The sequence below is a fragment of the Eublepharis macularius genome, chromosome 12 (assembly GCF_028583425.1).
Source record: "Eublepharis macularius isolate TG4126 chromosome 12, MPM_Emac_v1.0, whole genome shotgun sequence".
Classification (NCBI taxonomy): Eukaryota; Metazoa; Chordata; class Lepidosauria; order Squamata; family Eublepharidae; genus Eublepharis; species Eublepharis macularius.
The window spans coordinates 79,918,902-79,934,431 of NC_072801.1; the positions used below are offsets into that span (position 1 = coordinate 79,918,902).

General features: G+C 52.6%; 1 protein-coding gene across 5 annotated transcripts in view; it reads right to left on the reverse strand.

The window, feature by feature from the left end:
• Positions 1-15,530, reverse strand: part of GIGYF1 (GRB10 interacting GYF protein 1) — a 29,159-nt gene that overhangs the window by 9,099 nt on the left and 4,530 nt on the right. For 2 of the 5 annotated variants that reach the window (XR_008598013.1, XM_054995097.1), the window contains exons 2-19: positions 12,937-13,170; positions 12,068-12,132; positions 11,741-11,842; positions 5,949-6,078; positions 5,487-5,582; positions 5,285-5,396; positions 5,081-5,192; positions 4,944-4,984; positions 4,536-4,733; positions 4,199-4,428; positions 3,696-3,882; positions 3,393-3,596; positions 2,959-3,098; positions 1,789-1,948; positions 1,395-1,705; positions 831-931; positions 494-601; positions 44-144 (exon numbers count right to left, since the gene is read on the reverse strand). Coding sequence is in view for 4 of the 5 variants with exons in the window: in XM_054995097.1 (XP_054851072.1) it covers positions 44-144; positions 494-601; positions 831-931; positions 1,395-1,705; positions 1,789-1,948; positions 2,959-3,098; positions 3,393-3,596; positions 3,696-3,882; positions 4,199-4,428; positions 4,536-4,733; positions 4,944-4,984; positions 5,081-5,192; positions 5,285-5,396; positions 5,487-5,582; positions 5,949-6,078; positions 11,741-11,775 (2,266 nt within the window). In the remaining variant the exon portion in view is untranslated. The remainder of the gene's footprint in view (positions 1-43; positions 145-493; positions 602-830; positions 932-1,394; positions 1,706-1,788; positions 1,949-2,958; positions 3,099-3,392; positions 3,597-3,695; positions 3,883-4,198; positions 4,429-4,535; positions 4,734-4,943; positions 4,985-5,080; positions 5,193-5,284; positions 5,397-5,486; positions 5,583-5,948; positions 6,079-11,740; positions 11,843-12,067; positions 12,133-12,936; positions 13,171-15,530) is intronic. The other 3 variants (XM_054995101.1, XM_054995100.1, XM_054995099.1) reach the window with 3 other exon arrangements.

Consider the following 15,530-nt stretch of genomic DNA (forward strand, 5'->3'; position numbering starts at 1 on the left):
GGAATTGCCCAGTCCCCCCCCCGCCCCGCCCCACCCCAGTGACCTGCTTGTGATGAGGCTGAGGTATGTGTGTCCCACAGGGACCCGGTGTCTGGCACAGATATCGATCGGTTCATAGAAGGAATCATCCCCTGCTCCCCCGCTCTGCAAAAGGAGGACAAACGGATCCGGTCACTCACGTTCACCTACTCTGCAGCTCCTGCGTGCCTGGCTGAGTCAGCCAGTTAGCTTCAGCTTCCAGCCCTCTGCGAGACCCGGGCTCTCAGCACCCCCCCCCCCGCCCCCGCCAGGCACCCTGGGCCCAGGGAAGGCTGGCTTGCCAAGGGCTAAAGAGCAGCCCATCTCCAGGGCAGGGTAGCTAGCAGGCTTGCCTGGGGCAAGTACAAATCGTCTCTAGGAGAGCAGGCCAATGATGCCCGTTTCCCCATTCTGACGCCCCCAAGGAGCAGAGCAGGCAAGAAGGCCTTGGAGAGTCCCACTGTTTCCACTTCACCTTGGCTTGAGAGCCTGTAGCTGCTGCAGGAAGGTGGCCAGCTGCTGCTGCGTCAGGTCCCCTGTTGCCACCTTTTGCTGGAGGGCACACTGGGCATACTGCTGCCTGCTGAGAAAGAACAGAGGCAAAGTTGAAGGAACCCAAACAGAGGACGGCCAGCAGATGGGCACGCTGAGATCACTTCCATCCACCTGTCTGGCACTGCCTCCTCTCCCTTCCCCACTCCGTCTGGGGCAGGCACACCGACAGAACCAAAGCAGCAGCCCAGCCTCCCCTTTGCCGCCCCCTCACCTCCAGCCGCGCAGCCCCATCAGAGGTCCGAAAGGCCCACGTGTACCTGTTGACCAGCTGGAGCAGCTGCTGGTGCTGGAGCTGCTGGTAGAGGGTAGCGGCTGCCAGCTCCTGCTGCTTCTTCAGGCGCTCCTGGTCCATGTTTCCCTGCGCAGGCAGGAGAGAAAGGCACCCACAGTCCCTATGACAAGCCCAGCACTGGGAGACAGAGCACCCAGCAGAGCAGAGCAGGTGCTCTAGGGGACAAGCAGGGGATCCTCAAGAGAGCGGCAAAAGGCCCCCGGCCATAAGCAGCTGAAGCAGAGTGATGGAGAAGCAGGGGAGGGGGCGCACATCCTCATCCCAAGGGCAGCAGGGATCAGCAGGTATTCCACCCCACCAAAAAAAACAAGGGGGGCTTCAGCAACACCAAGAGTGACCCGGTCAGTGGGCTGCCTCTCCCAAGGCCATCCAAAGAGGGGAGGGGGAGAGACGCACCCTCAGCATCTGAGGGAGAACCTCTCAAATGCCAAAGCACGTGAAAGGAGGAGAGCCAGAATCATCCTGCCTGACACACAGCAAGCCCCAGCCCTCCCCACCACCCACCATAGCAGCAGACCCCGTGGCGCACCTCACGTGTCACATCCTGCTTCAGTGCTGCTCCAAACGGGCGCTTGTGGTGCGGGCGCAGGTGGGCCAGCCCTGGCTTTGCCTGCTCTGGTGCCCTTCCCTCTCCAAGCGCCTTCAGCACCCCCGTGGCCCTCTCCCTTCTCACCAGTAATGGGGGCGGCGACGGGCCGGGAGCAAAAGGCACTCTTCCCCACATCTTAATGACTTCGCCCAGTGGCTGGAAGCCCTCGTCACAGCCTCGCTTCACCAGCAGGGACATGGCGAAGTAGCCGGCCTGGAACCACTCAGCCATCTCTTGGGTGGTGAAGGGGCCTGGCAGGGAGGGGAAGAGGCCGGTCAGCCCAGCTGCAAGGCCACCCTCCCTCAGGCAGGGGGGCAGGCGAGGCAAAGCTCACCTTGGATCTCCCCTTGGGGGTCCTTGTAAAACCACTTCATGGCAGCTTCATGAGAGAGGGGCAAGGCCGCGGCAGGGTTGCGATGGTCCACAATGGCCTGTGTAAAGTGCTCCTCCTCCAGGGAGCTGTCTTGCAGAGAGGCCACCATCTTCTCTGCTTCCTGAAGGCAACGAGGAAAGGGGAGGGGGAGGGCGAGGATTAGGAAGGTCTCGGCTACAGCCAGCACCAAAGAGGCAAGCCTCTCGAACAAGGCAGGAGGCAGGCGCACAGCACTTGACTGGCAGAGCCGGACCGGTGGGACTGCCTGGGCCCATTCAGGAGGGCCAGCACTCCTCAAAACCCCTGCAAAGCCCCCCAGAGATGCGAAGGCCCGGGGGGGGGGGCATGATCTCCCTTCCATGACCTTTCCCCCATTTTTCCAGTTAGTAAAAATTGGAAAGTTTGGAGAGTGCAAGTGAAGCACTTTCTAAAACAAGATTTTACTAACTCAGCATGCATAACGTGAAAATGTTATGTAATTCTCTCCAGCAGCTAATGTTTCTTTTTTTGTGTCAAAACTTTCACCAACAATCCTATAATATGATTGAAGGTAACACTGAATGTTATTAAAGAGCTCTGTACTTTCACTGTTATGAAGTAGGACTACTTCTTACTAAGTAATACACTTTTTTTGGTAGGCTACAAAATTTGTTCCCTGGTTCCTACTTTTTTTTTTTAACTCCTTGCATGGCAACAGTTAAAAGTCTCTCTGCCAAGGAAGCAGAAGGGGCGGCAGCACTTATCAGCTCTCTCCCAGGTACACAGTGTATTTGGCATCTTTAAATTCCATAAATTCCATTAAGGCCTCTTTAAATTCCATAAACATATTAAATACTGCAATTCTATATATCAGTTAACCTATGTATTTTATGCTGTTAAAGCAGCAGAATATGAAATACAGGAAAGTGGGTATTACATATATTTCCGTATTTCCTGAAAACTAGGGGCAAAAATGGCATGGCTTCAACATTCCCTCAAACTTTACGTCTCTACTTCCCGGTGAGTCACAAGGAGGGCAAGACAAGCAGTTGGGGAAGAGAAACCAGCAGAGATTCAAAGTGGCCCAGAGAAAGCACTTCTCCAGCCAGGGGAGATCCGCCCCAACCACCCGCCAGTCACTGCGGCACTCACCTGCTGCAGGTGCTTCATTCCATCTTCATCCTCGTTGTCCCCAACTGTGAATTCAGTAGCAGCAGCAGTTGTGGATGAGGAAACAGCCGAGACTGCAGCGGGGCTGAGCCGAGTTGGGTGGCTCAGGATGCCTGGAGCCCCTGGGGGCAAAGCCAAGACAAAGTTCCTCAAAGAGAGCTACTGGGGGGGGGGGGGTTAAGAACAAGGCAGCCACCCAACGGCCCCTAAAGTGACACATCACCCCTTCCTGATGAGGAGGAGGCAAAGCCTCGCCGTGAGCCTGATGAGCCCCTCCCCCAATCACTGTGCCAGGATTTCCTCCCATGTCAAGGGAGACCAAAAGCCCCCCCCCCCTTCCTGCCCTGTATCCCTGATATGAACAGTCCTAGGGGCAGACAGAAAGAGAGCTGAGATCTGCCTCCCCCCATACATACCATTTGCAGTTTCCATGTCTTTGATGCACCCGCCAGTTAGCGCCAGCCCCTCTGCTTTGGTGGTGGCTCCTGGCACAGCACTCTCACATTCGCCAATGGTGGCAGCACCAACAGCCGTGGAGAAAGGGGGGCCCGAGCGCCACGGAGCAGGAGCAGGAGCAGCAACCGGCTTCTCCTCAGGCACCCGCTGGAGCTCTACCCGTTCTGAGAGAGAAGCAGCGCAGGGGTTACCCAACCACTTCAGCCCTGCCCCGTCTTCCTCTTCTGCCCGTCTTCCCTGGGACCCTGCCTGCAGCCTCTTACCTCTCTCTGCTCCTTCCTTGACTGTGGGGGCAACTGGAACGCTGCCACCCTCTCCCCCCCTTTCGCCGTCCTTTGCCTCCGGCCGGTTCTCCTCTTCCTCCTCCTCCGCCTCCTCCTCCTCCTCCTCCTCTTGCAGGGGAAGGAAATTCAGCTCCTGCTCTTCAGGAATGGGCTCTTTGGGGCTCTTCTGCAGAAACAGGAGAAGGCAAAGTCAGCTTTGCAAGGCAAGCACAGCCCCGGAGGTGCAACAGAGGAAGAAGCGGCTGGCCAAGGGCTTCTTTCTCAGATCTCTGCAGGTGAGAACAGAGGCCAGGAGGCCCCCAGCCCTACCAGCGGGGGTGGGGGGTGGGGGGAGGAGGGGAGCATCCTGCCAGCCAAAAGCACCCCCCTCCCCCTCCCCCGCTACACCCCTTGAAGTAGCCCCGGCTGGGGGAGGCGGGTGGCCTTCCCTTGTCTGCCAGTCGGGAGGAGGTGGGATAGGGAGGGCAATCCTCTCCACGTACCTTCAGGGGCATGAAGGCCCCAGAGGAGTCAAAAGTTCCCATCTCCTCTTCCTCATCCTCCAGGCACCACTCTGGCAACCCGTCTTTGTCCTCCTCAAAGCTGTCGCTGTTGTGCCGATGCCGGCGCCCACTCCGGGGCTCATCCTCACGGTCCCGGAAGTCAAAGTCAAACTTCCGTCGGCGCCCTTCTCCGCCATGTTCTCGCCAACCAGCTGATCGAGGCCCTCCATCTGCAGAGCAGCGCACAAGGATTATAGCCCCGTGCGGCCCTTACAGAGTGGAGACCTGCCACTTCCCCAGGTTGGGTGGGCCTGGCTGCATATACTGGTCACCTTACCTGGGCTGGCCGACCGCCAACGCTCACTCTCCCGCCTGGCCCCGCCACTTTGGCGCCAGCTGCCTCCCGACCCTGTGGCAGCGAGGGTGCTCTCCTCTTCCCCCTCATGCTCCTCCCGCAACGTGCGCCAGTTGTCACTGTCTGAGCGGGCAAAGTCTTTGCGGCCTGGTGGAGCTCCCTCTTCAAATGGGGCTCGAGCTAAGAATGAGTGGTCGGTCAGAGGGGAGGGCACATCAGACTCCCAAGGTCAAGGCTGCAGCCTACCCCTCACCGCATGTGATAAGGATCAAATGCAGCAACCATATGTTTGGCCAGAGAGATGCTCCACAGAAAGTGCATGCCTTATCCAGACCCTCTGGCTTGGAAATCTCCCCCAGCAGTTGTTCATATCCCACCCTTCAACTGTACCTCCTTCCCGACGGATGGGCTTCTCAAACCGCCGTTCTCCTCTGCAGCAGAAGAGAAAAGGAAGAAGGTTCAGTACAGAGAAAGCAGGCAGCAGCTGCCCCAGAGGCCTCTCCACAGCACCCACCTCCCACACTCACCGATCATCCCAACTCTGGCTGCGGTGCATCTCCCGGCCACCCCCACGGCCAAATGCTCCTTCCACCTCCTCCATGCTTCTTTGGTAAAAGCCACTTTCGCCCCGGCCTCGGCCTGTTTAATGAGGGAGGTGTCACTACACAGAAAGCCACGCAATGTCCCAAATGTGAAAGGGGTAGGGGCATATCTCCATCATATCTCTGTACCTCGGCTCCGTGCGCTGCCCCTCCCACGGGAGACACCAGCTGGGGCAGCCCCACCACCTTTTCCCATCAGCCTCAACACTGCAACACTATTCACAGACATGGAGAAATTCCTCTGAAAAAACATAAAGAGAGAAGCTAGAAAGCGGGGAGAAGCCCCTGGAACCCGCATCTCAGTGACCACAGGCAAGCAGTCCACGCCTACCTGCTCTTCCTCCGTTAATGGGACCAATGCCAGCGGTTGTAGAGGGTCATCCTGGAGAAGAGCAGAAAACTCTGTGTCTCGGATTTCCTCTGGGACCTGACCGGGTGGGGAGAGAAAGGGGCAGTCAGAGGTCTGGAGACGGAACTCTCCCTCTTCTCCCCCAACAAGCCCAACACCACCCCCCACCACCCCATCACATGGGTCAATCGCTTCGGGGAAAGAAGTTGTGGTCTCAAACAAAGATGCGTGCAAAGCGTCCAGAGCGCAGTGCAGGAGGCTTCTCGTCCTTCCCAGGACGCCCTCCAGGCACACTCGATTTAGGCCGTCCCGTTTGAGCACAAGCCACAGCAGGTGCAGAACAGGGGGCTCCAGAAGCAGCCAGGCAGCCACACCCAGGCACAGCCCTGACCGCCCTCTCCTGGGGCTGAGCACATCCCGGGCAGGCAGCTAGGCAGAACTTGCCTTGTTGTCCTTGACGTAAAGTGCTAACATCTCTTCCCGCCCATATCGGTACTCGGCTAGTTTGTACTTTGGCATGGCAGGTGAAGGTGGTGGGGATGTGACACTCCCACCACCAGAGAGCGCACGGAGCCTAGGGAAAGGAAGGGGACATGTGTTAAACCAATGGGCTGGCCAATACCATCTCAGCCCCTCAGCCCACAGCCCAAGGGAGCAAAGCTCTCTTCCTCGGCAGGCAGCGTCTCACTTGACTCATCCCTAAGAAGAGCCCTGCCGGATCGGATGGGTGGACCATCTACTCCAGCATCCTGACTCAAACGGTGGCCAACCATGGGGCAAACCACTGAGGACAAGGCCTTCCCCTGAAGCTGCCTCCTGGCACTGGTGTTCAAAGGTTGACTGCCTCTGAACGTGGAGGTTCCCTTGAGTCACCACAGCCAGTAGCGACCGACAGACCTCTCCTCCATGCATCTGTTTCACCCCCTTTCAGAGCTGTCTATGCTTGTGGCCACTGTGACATCCTCTGGCACTGAATTCCACATCTTAATCACTTATTGTGTACAGAAGTATTTCCTCTTGTCCAACCTGAATATACTGCCCATCAACTTCATTGGATGCTCCCCAAGTTCTAGTATTTGGGGAGAGGGGAAAAAAAGCTCGCTGTCCACTCTCTCTACCCCATGCATAATTTTATAAACCTCTATCATGTCCCCCATAATTGTCTCTTCTCTAGACTAAGAAGTTCCAGATTCTCCACCCTTTCCTCATAGGAAAGGTGCTGCAAACCTCTAATCATCTTGGTTACCCTTTTCTGTACTTTTTCCAGCTCCGCAATGTCTTTTTTGAGACAGAGTGGCCAGAAGTGCAAACAGTATTCAAAATGAAGCAGCATTACAACACTGGTTGTTTTATTTCCAATCTCTTTCCTAATAATTCTCAGCGTAGAGTTTGCCTTTTTCACTGCCACAGTACACTTGGTTGACGCTTTCATGGGGCTGTCAAAGTCTCTTTCCCTCGGTGTCTCAGCAAGTTTAGACCCCAGCAGCATGTGCTTGAAATGGGGATATTTTTGTTCCAATGGTCATCACGTGCCACATTGCTGCCTGCTTGCTCAGTACGCAGAGATCCTCCTGGAGCTCTTCACAGTTGGTCTTGGTTTGTTTCATCCTAAATAACGCGTCATCTACAAACTTAGTCATTACACTGCTCACTTCTTGTACTAGATAATTTACGAACAAATTAACTAGCAACTGATGCCTGTGGGACCCCACTGCTTACTCCCTTCCATTGCAAGTGCTACACATTTTTTGTACTCTTTGCTACCTGTCATTTAACCAATTTTTAATCTGTAAGAGGATCTGTCTTTTCATCCCACAACTGCTTAGCTTACTCAGTAGTCTTGGGTGCCCTAACCTGCCAAAGACCCTTTGAAAGTCCACGTATATAACGCCTACCAGGTCACCGTTATGCTCGTTCACTTTCTCAAAGAACTCCAAAAGAGTGGTGAGGCAGGACTTCCCTTTGCAGAAGCCAGGCTGATTTTCCCTCCACAGGCCTTGCCATTTTGGACCCGTTTCAGCCAGGATCGGAGCCAAAACGGCCAGGACTGGGTTGGTGCCAGGCAGGGGAGGCTCCCCCACCTGGCACCAACCCAATCCCAGCCATTTCGGCCCCAATCTGGGCTGTTTTGGCCCTTATCCAGGCCGAAACAGGTCAAAGATGGCCGAAAATGGCCATTTTGGGCCCATTGTGGCCCGGATCAGGTCGGTGCCAGGCAGGGATGCTTCCCCCCGCCCGGCACCGACCCGATCTGGGCCGTTTTGGCCCGGATTGTGGCCTAAACGGCCCACAATGTTTTAAAGTCAGGTGGGTGGCGCCACCTGACTTGGGGGAACTACTGGAACAGTGTTCCGGTGCGTTCCCCCTCAAAATGAGCCCTGATAATAACATACTTTGTAAACCGCTCTGAGTGGTCATTAAGTTGTCCTGAAGGGTGGTATATAAATCGAATGTTGTTATTATTATTATTATTATTTGAATTATCCATATATATAGATATATAGAAACCACCCAACTATGGAAGAAGAATGCAACGGTAGTCCCCGTTGTCATCGGGGCACTTGGAACCATCTCAAAAAACTTTACAATGCATATGGAAAAACTGCAGCTTTCTGACATAACACCTACAGAACTGCAAAAGATGGTGCTACTTGGAACAGTGTACATATTACGCCAATATCTGGTTGACACTTAGGTCTCCAGTGGAAATTTGTATCAGCTTGGCAAGGCCAATTTATAATTATTATTCGAATTATCCGAAACACAATCAACAATAAGCAGAGATCACATATTTACTGACTGGCCTTGCTAAGCCGATACAAGTTTCCGCCGGAGACCTAAGTATCAACCGAGTAGCACCGTCTTTTGCAGTTCTGAACGTTATGTCAGAAAGCTGCAGTTTTTCCATATAAATTGCAAAGTTTTTTGAGATGGTTCCAAGTGCCATGAGGACAATGGGGACTCCCCTCCAGATCCCTTTTTAAGAATTGGAGTAACATTTGCACTCTCTAGTCCTCTGGTACAGTTACTGATTTTAGTGACAAGTCACATATACAAGTTAGCAGGTCCACAATTTCACGTCTGAGTTCCTAAGAACTCTCAGGGGTCTGCTAGCAGGACTCAGAAATTTACTGGTTTTTAATTTCCACAAGAGTTCTAGAACTTCATCTCTCATCACCTCAATTTGACTCAGTTCTTCAGACGCTCTTCCTAAAAATAGTGGCTCTGGCATGGGTACGTGCCCCACACCTTGGACAATAAACACAGGTGCAAATCATTCATTTGGCTTCTTTACCATCTCCTAATATTCCTTTAGTAATCCTTTTATTGTTGGTCAGCCAAAGGCTCTACTGCATGTTTGACTGGTTTCCTGCTCTGGATATATTTAAAGAAATGCTTATGATTTATCTTGAAGCTTTTAGCAATCTGCTCCTCAGATTATCTGTTTGCTTAATTATTAACTTGTACTTCCTTTTCTATCCACTTCATTGGGGCAGACCTCCCACTTTTTAAAAGAAGCCTTGTGGCTTCCTTGGCTTGAGCCGCTAACCCTGCAGCTGTCCTTTTAGACTTGGCCTACCTTCCCTGAGCTGGGGGATGCATTCTGCCTGGGCTTCAACTAGTGCGGTTTTAAATAGCTTCCAAGCAGCCTCTAGGGATCTGACACGCGTGTTCCCCTTTCAGCCTCCTCCTAACTATTCCCCTCAGTTTTGTAAGGTTCCCTCTTCTGAAATCAAATGTGACTGTTTTGGACTCAGGGGTAACTTTCTTTCTTTCTTTGAGTTGTAATCTGCTTAATATCTTCTAGCTTCCTTTTTGCTTTTTTAATTTTTTTTTAAATTTTCAGAACAAAGAGGGGTACAAAAGAAGAAAAGGGAGTAACAAGGTCAGAGGAACATTAAGATTTTGCACTACAAGAGTTGTAAAAATAAAATACAGAGTACACAGAACATACCTTTATCAGAGTTCATCAATATTATATCTCCTATTCCAACTCCTGTGTGTCTTCTCAAACTAAATACGATCTTTTTCCTACACAATATTCAATTTTATATCAACTGAAGGCCAAAACAAGTGGTCTCCCTGTACATTCTAACCACTATGTCTTAGTATGGTCTAATACTTCTATAATAGCATTGTGGTTACTATTTCCAGTTGGTGCAGCAATGTCTACACCTCTCACTAGGTCTTGAGGCCCACTCAGAACCAAGTCAAAAACCTCTACCCCTCTAGCTGGATTTGTGACCAATTGATCCAGCGTGCTGCCACTTATGATGTTTAGGAATATCATTTCAACAGCATGATACAAGCACATGCTAACCCAGTCAATGGGAGGGTGGCTGAAGTCACCCAGAATCAGAACATTCTCTGCTTTAGTCACCTTCCTTACTTCCTTTTCCATCTCCAGATCGACCTCAAGGGCTTGGTACTACACTCCTGTTTTTAAGTAATCCTTAGTATCCTAAGTATTTCCACCCACATCACTTCTGTCAGGAAGTTCATTCCCCAAATGTTTTCTAACTTACTTGATACTATGCCATCTTTGATATAGCAGCACCTCCCCCAACACGCCCCTCCCTGTCCTGCCTATAGTGCTGATACCCAGGGATGACTGTATCCCACTGATTTTCCCCATTCCACCCCGGTTCTGAGACACCTGCTCTATCTACATGGTCATTCAGCACCAAGCACTGCAGCTTCCCCATCTTGGCTCAGAGGCTTCCAGCACTGGCATACAGACACCTACGGGGCTTGTCTCCCCTCTCCAGCAACCCTCACCTCCCATGGCCCTCCTCTGCCTTTCTACCCCCACTCCAAAGTTCTAGCGTGATCCTGTTTACACTGCCATCCCTTTGGACTGAGGTCCCGAACTGGAGGCGCCTCAGCTCCTGTTCAGCTTCCCCTCCAGGAGCAGTTTAAAAACTGCTCGGCCACCTTTTTGATCTTAAGCACCACCAGTGTGGCGCCAGTGAAGCCGGTCTCTTCTGGGCAGGCTCAGCTTGTCTCAAAAGTTCTCCATCACCTAACAAACCTGAATCCCACATTACTGCCCCCACTGCAGCAGGTGGATCGTCCCAACGCCTGCTGCACAAGACAGACACAACAGGGTTCACAGCATGGGTGCAGGCGGGCCAGCCCTGAAGTTAAACATGCACCCTGCCGCAAAGGTCTGGAACCTGAACTCTCTCACTGGCCAAGATGCAAAGGGCAAGCCTGGGAAGCACTATCTACAGAACTCCGGCGTTTCCCATGAGAATTGGCTGAGAGCCAGTTTGGTGTCGTGGTTAAGAGCATGGGACTCTAATCTGAAGAGCCGGGTTTGATTCCCCACTCCTCCACTTGAAGCCAGCCGGGTCAGTCACAGCTCTGTCAGAGCTCTCTCAGCCCCACCCACCTCACAGGGTGTTTTGTTCTGGGGATAACAACAACATACTTTGTAAACCACTCTGAGTGAGTGTTAAGTCATCCTGAAGGACGGTATTTAAATCTATTATTATTATTATTATTATTATTATTATTATTATTATTATTGAGTCAGGCTTCTCAGTCTGGAAAAAAAAGACACAAGTATGATGACAGGGCTTTACAAAATCATGCATGCGGTAAAGGGCATGGATAGAGTTTTTTCTCCCACTCCCATAATGCTAGAATACAGAGGCACCCGTGGGCAACAGATTCAAGATAAGACAAAAGGAAACTTCTTTACTCAACAAGTGATTAAAATGAGAAATTCACAGTCAAAGGATGCAGTGATGGCTGCAAGCACAGACAGCTTTAAAAGGAGACAGGGCAAATTCAAGGCGATGGATGCCCATCAATGGCTATGAGCCATGGTGACTGAAGGGAACTTCCCAGCCCCGCTTCTTGGAGGCAACACTGGGGATGGTCTTTGCCTCTTGTGCTCTCTTTGTGTAGCCTTGCCGAGCAGCTCGCTGGCTGCTGGGAGAAGCAGGATGCTGAAGATGGACCCTCCTTGGTCTGAACCAGCAGGCTCTGGGCCAGATCAAGATTCCAGCCCCTCTTCTGAAGGTCTATAGAGGCAATGGCCAGTAAAGTCCCAGCCAATCACACAGCAGCCTGCTCTGCAGAGCAACTCCCAAAGCACAACAGAACCAGTTCAGCCAATGGGCCTCGCCCCTCCATCCCAGCTGCAAAAGTCCCTCTCGCCCCACTGTTGAGAGACCGGCTCCCTCAGACCAACCCCTTTCCACACTCGTGCCCAGGCGCATACACACCACTCTGGCCCAAAATTCAGAGTCTCAGCTGCCATCCCTGCTTCTCCTTGGTGGCGCGCTCACAGGTCGCTGACCTCCCTCTTGCTTCTCTTCTGCAATGATCTTGGAGACAGAGGAAATTCAAAGTCAACCACAGCAAGCAACTGGCGACCAAAGCAAAGCCACTTAGAAGGAAGGAGAAAGGAGGAAACCAGATTCCCAGGTTCTCTCAAATACACACGACCTGGGAGGATTCCAGAAGCCTGGGCTCTGAGGCCAGCAGGGCAAAAAAGAGAAGGAAGGCCCCAGGGTTAGGAGCAAAGACTCTACTGAAGAGGGGCTGCCTACCTACGCCGTATCCCAAAGAATCTGCCCAGGATCACCCCTTCCAGTCAGCGTCAAGAGCAAGGAACCTGGAAGGAAACGATGAAAGGTGACACACAAGACACTGCAAACATAAAGCTTGGAAGGAGTGAGGAAAGAGTTCTCCCAAAGCAGCAGCTGAGTGACCGGCCAGAAGCTCTCCAGGAGGGAAGCTGCTCCTGCGTCACAGAAGGCAGGCCCGTGGCCATGCATGACAGCTACTCTTGCTACAGCCAGGCTTGCCACCAACCAGTGCCTCGAGGACTGAGACTCCCCCCCACTAGAAACAAAACCAAGGCCCAAACGGCTAACAGCTCCCCACCCCCCGCCCCCCGTGGGTTTTGGCGATTGGCGGAATCAGCAACGTGAACGTCACTGAGTTTTGTGAGCTGGAATTATCTCCTCTATTTTGCTGCCTTGTCATTATACTCTGGCATGATCCACCCTGAGCCTGCTTGAGGGGGGGAGTGGAATATAAATGCAACGCAACAAATAAACAAAGTCCCCAAGTGCCAGACCTTGCCCTCCCTCACTATGAAGGGCACCCCCGCCACCCGGCCTCCCCATCTCTCTCCAAGGCGTCCTTTCGCTCTCTCAGCTTCCTCCCCCATCCACATCAGGAGCTTTCCCCACCATCCGGCTGCGTGGCCGGGTAGAGACAGACTGGGCCTTGGAGGAGCACTCGAGTCCCACCTCTTGGCCACACTCACAAGGCAGCCTGCTAGCAGACGTTTCCTCTAAAACCATCTCCCCAGGTATAAAATGGGGAAAAGCAAGCTACTAAACAGGGCTGCAAAGTCTAGAGAAGACGTTAGGCCACCTACAGTCTCCTGGAGGGAAGGAGAGTCACTCACCTCAAAGGCTGCCCCTCACAAAGTCCTACTCCCTTTAGAGCTGCCAAGGAGGACGATTAGGGGGTTGGAGTGGGAGGGGGGGGGGAAGAATGGCAGGCAGAAAAGGAAGGAAAAGCCAGCCTCCAATGCGTGTGCTCCAAGGGAGGCTGCGCGTGAAGTCTGTCCCAAGGCAACAGGCAACTTCCCAGAAGGACCCCACAACAGAGTCAGGGGCTCAGTTTAGGTGGAGAAACTCTGGAAAAGACAAGGGTTAAACTGCAGCACCCAGAGCAGAGTTTGCACACAGTGCTCACAACTCCCGCCCCCAAGTGAAAGTCCTGTTCCACAACAACCAGCTTCAGCTTTGCTCTGCTCTGGCTTTCTCTCTTCCAGAAGCACCAAGGACGAGGCTCTGGCTCAGAACTGGCCTTCACTGAGGAGTACCCAGACCATGGGGATGTGAGAGTGCTCCTGAACATTGGCAGAATGCTGTCTCTTCAATCCACACCTTGTCCCTGTGGTTATGGGGAAGAGCAACAAGCACAACTCTGAGGTTCAGACCTTCCCATCAGAAGATGTGAAAGACTTCCAGGGAAGCTGCCCCATCCTGCCAAAAATACCCAGAGAAAGCCCTGACAGCCCCACTCCACCTCACACCCACAGCCCAAAGGGTCTATATGCTGCGCTGACTGGACCCAAAGCCCCCTGCGCTGCCACTGCTGGACCACTGGCCCAGGGCCCATAGTACTCTCAGGAAGAGGAAAAGGGGGGGGGGTAGTTGTGAATTTCCTGCATTGTGCAGGGGGTTGGACTAGATGACCCTGGAGGTCCCTTCCAACCCTGTGATTCTCTGATTCATGGAACCAACAATCTGACTCCCATTGGGAAGAATTCTCTCCCCTTTACCATAACACTAAAACACTGCACTGAGTCACTTCTGTGGCAGGCACCCAATGTAACCAAGGAAGAATATCCGATTCAGTGCCAAGAGAAGGTCCTCTGATACACATGAAATGTATGGTATTTTTTTGCAACAAGACACAGCAACGACTGTCAGTTTAGAAGGCTTTAAAAGAGATAAAGAAAAATTTGCCCAAGTAAGAGATGCCTACCGATGACTATTTGTCATCATGATGCCTGAAGTGATGGGGCCATAGACAGCACTACTGTGCACTGTCTGTTGCTGTAAGTATGCTCCTACCAGATAGTTCTGCGTCCTTTAATAGAGCATGGCAATTTGCTTATGTTTTGTCTCAGCGTTGTGTTCAGTTCTTTATGGGGCTTCTGTTTGTCTTCAAAGGTCTGCAATCATTTCCCTATTGTATCGTCCCAGCCGTTGGATCATATCGACTTACACTGCGCAAACCACCTTCAGTCTCAGCAAGAAAGGGAGATGACAAATAGCGCAAGTAAATAGCTAAACGCAAACTCCGTACAGAGAGGCGGTTTGCCTCCTAAGCACAAGTGTCTCAAGACCAAACAGTAAGGACAGGCTGCTGTTCTGGGGATTCCTGTGGTCCTTTGTCAAGCAGTGCAGAGCTGTATTGTCGAAGGCTTTCACGGCCGGAGAACGATGGTTGTTGTGGGTTTTCCGGGGTGTATTGCCGTGGTCTTGGCATTGTAGTTCCTGACGTTTCGCCAGCAGCTGTGGCTGGCATCTTCAGAGGTGTAGCACCAAAAGACAGAGATCTCTCAGTGTCACAGTGACACCTCTGAAGATGCCAGCCACAGCTGCTGGCGAAACGTCAGGAACTACAATGCCAAGACCACGGCAATACACCCCGGAAAACCCACAACAACCAACGCAGAGCTGTGCAGTGCTTAGACTGTTAGGCTTAAGCTCGGGTACAAACAGCAATCAACTATGAAAGTCGCTGGGTGGTCTGGACCAGTCACCGTCTCTTGGCCTAACCTGCGACAGGGTCACTGTGAGGTTTATTTATGGGCTTAATTCACATCCTGCCTTTGTTCTCAGTGCAAATCCAAGGCACTTTACACCGGTCTCCTCTTCTGCACTGCCCCCCCTCACAACAGCCTTGCGAGGCAGGTGAGACTGTGAGAGTGTGCGACTGGCCAGGGTCATCCAGGAAGCTTCCATGACAGAGTGGAAATTTGAACCTGGGTCTACCACCTTAGAACAACTCACTAACCACTACACAACACAGCTAGGAGGGAGAATGAATCCTAAGCTCTTTGCAAGAAGAACGGATGATCAAAAATAATTATTCTTTTTTAAAAAACTGGATACACAATCACCCGGCCTTTTGACCAGACCCACCCAGGCTGGCTGATGTGCAACCTCTGCAGCAGGGTCTCACACCCTGAGGCAACCACCACTGCCCGTGCCTCCTCCGGGGGCCGGCATCTATAGCGCTCGGCTCCCCTCCTGAACCAGGCAGGGCTCCTCTCTCCTGCTCTGCGCTTTCAGTGGGCAAACACTGGGGACCCCTACCAACAGGAAGCCCCTCCCCATACCTTGGGCACAGGGGCAGAAAGTACACCTGCTGAGCTTTATTAAGGGCAAGTGACCAACCAACCATCCCAGTGCCGCCACCTCCATTTTGGGCACGAGTGTTGGCAGAAGAAAAGGGGCCCATCAAGTGAGCATCCCACCC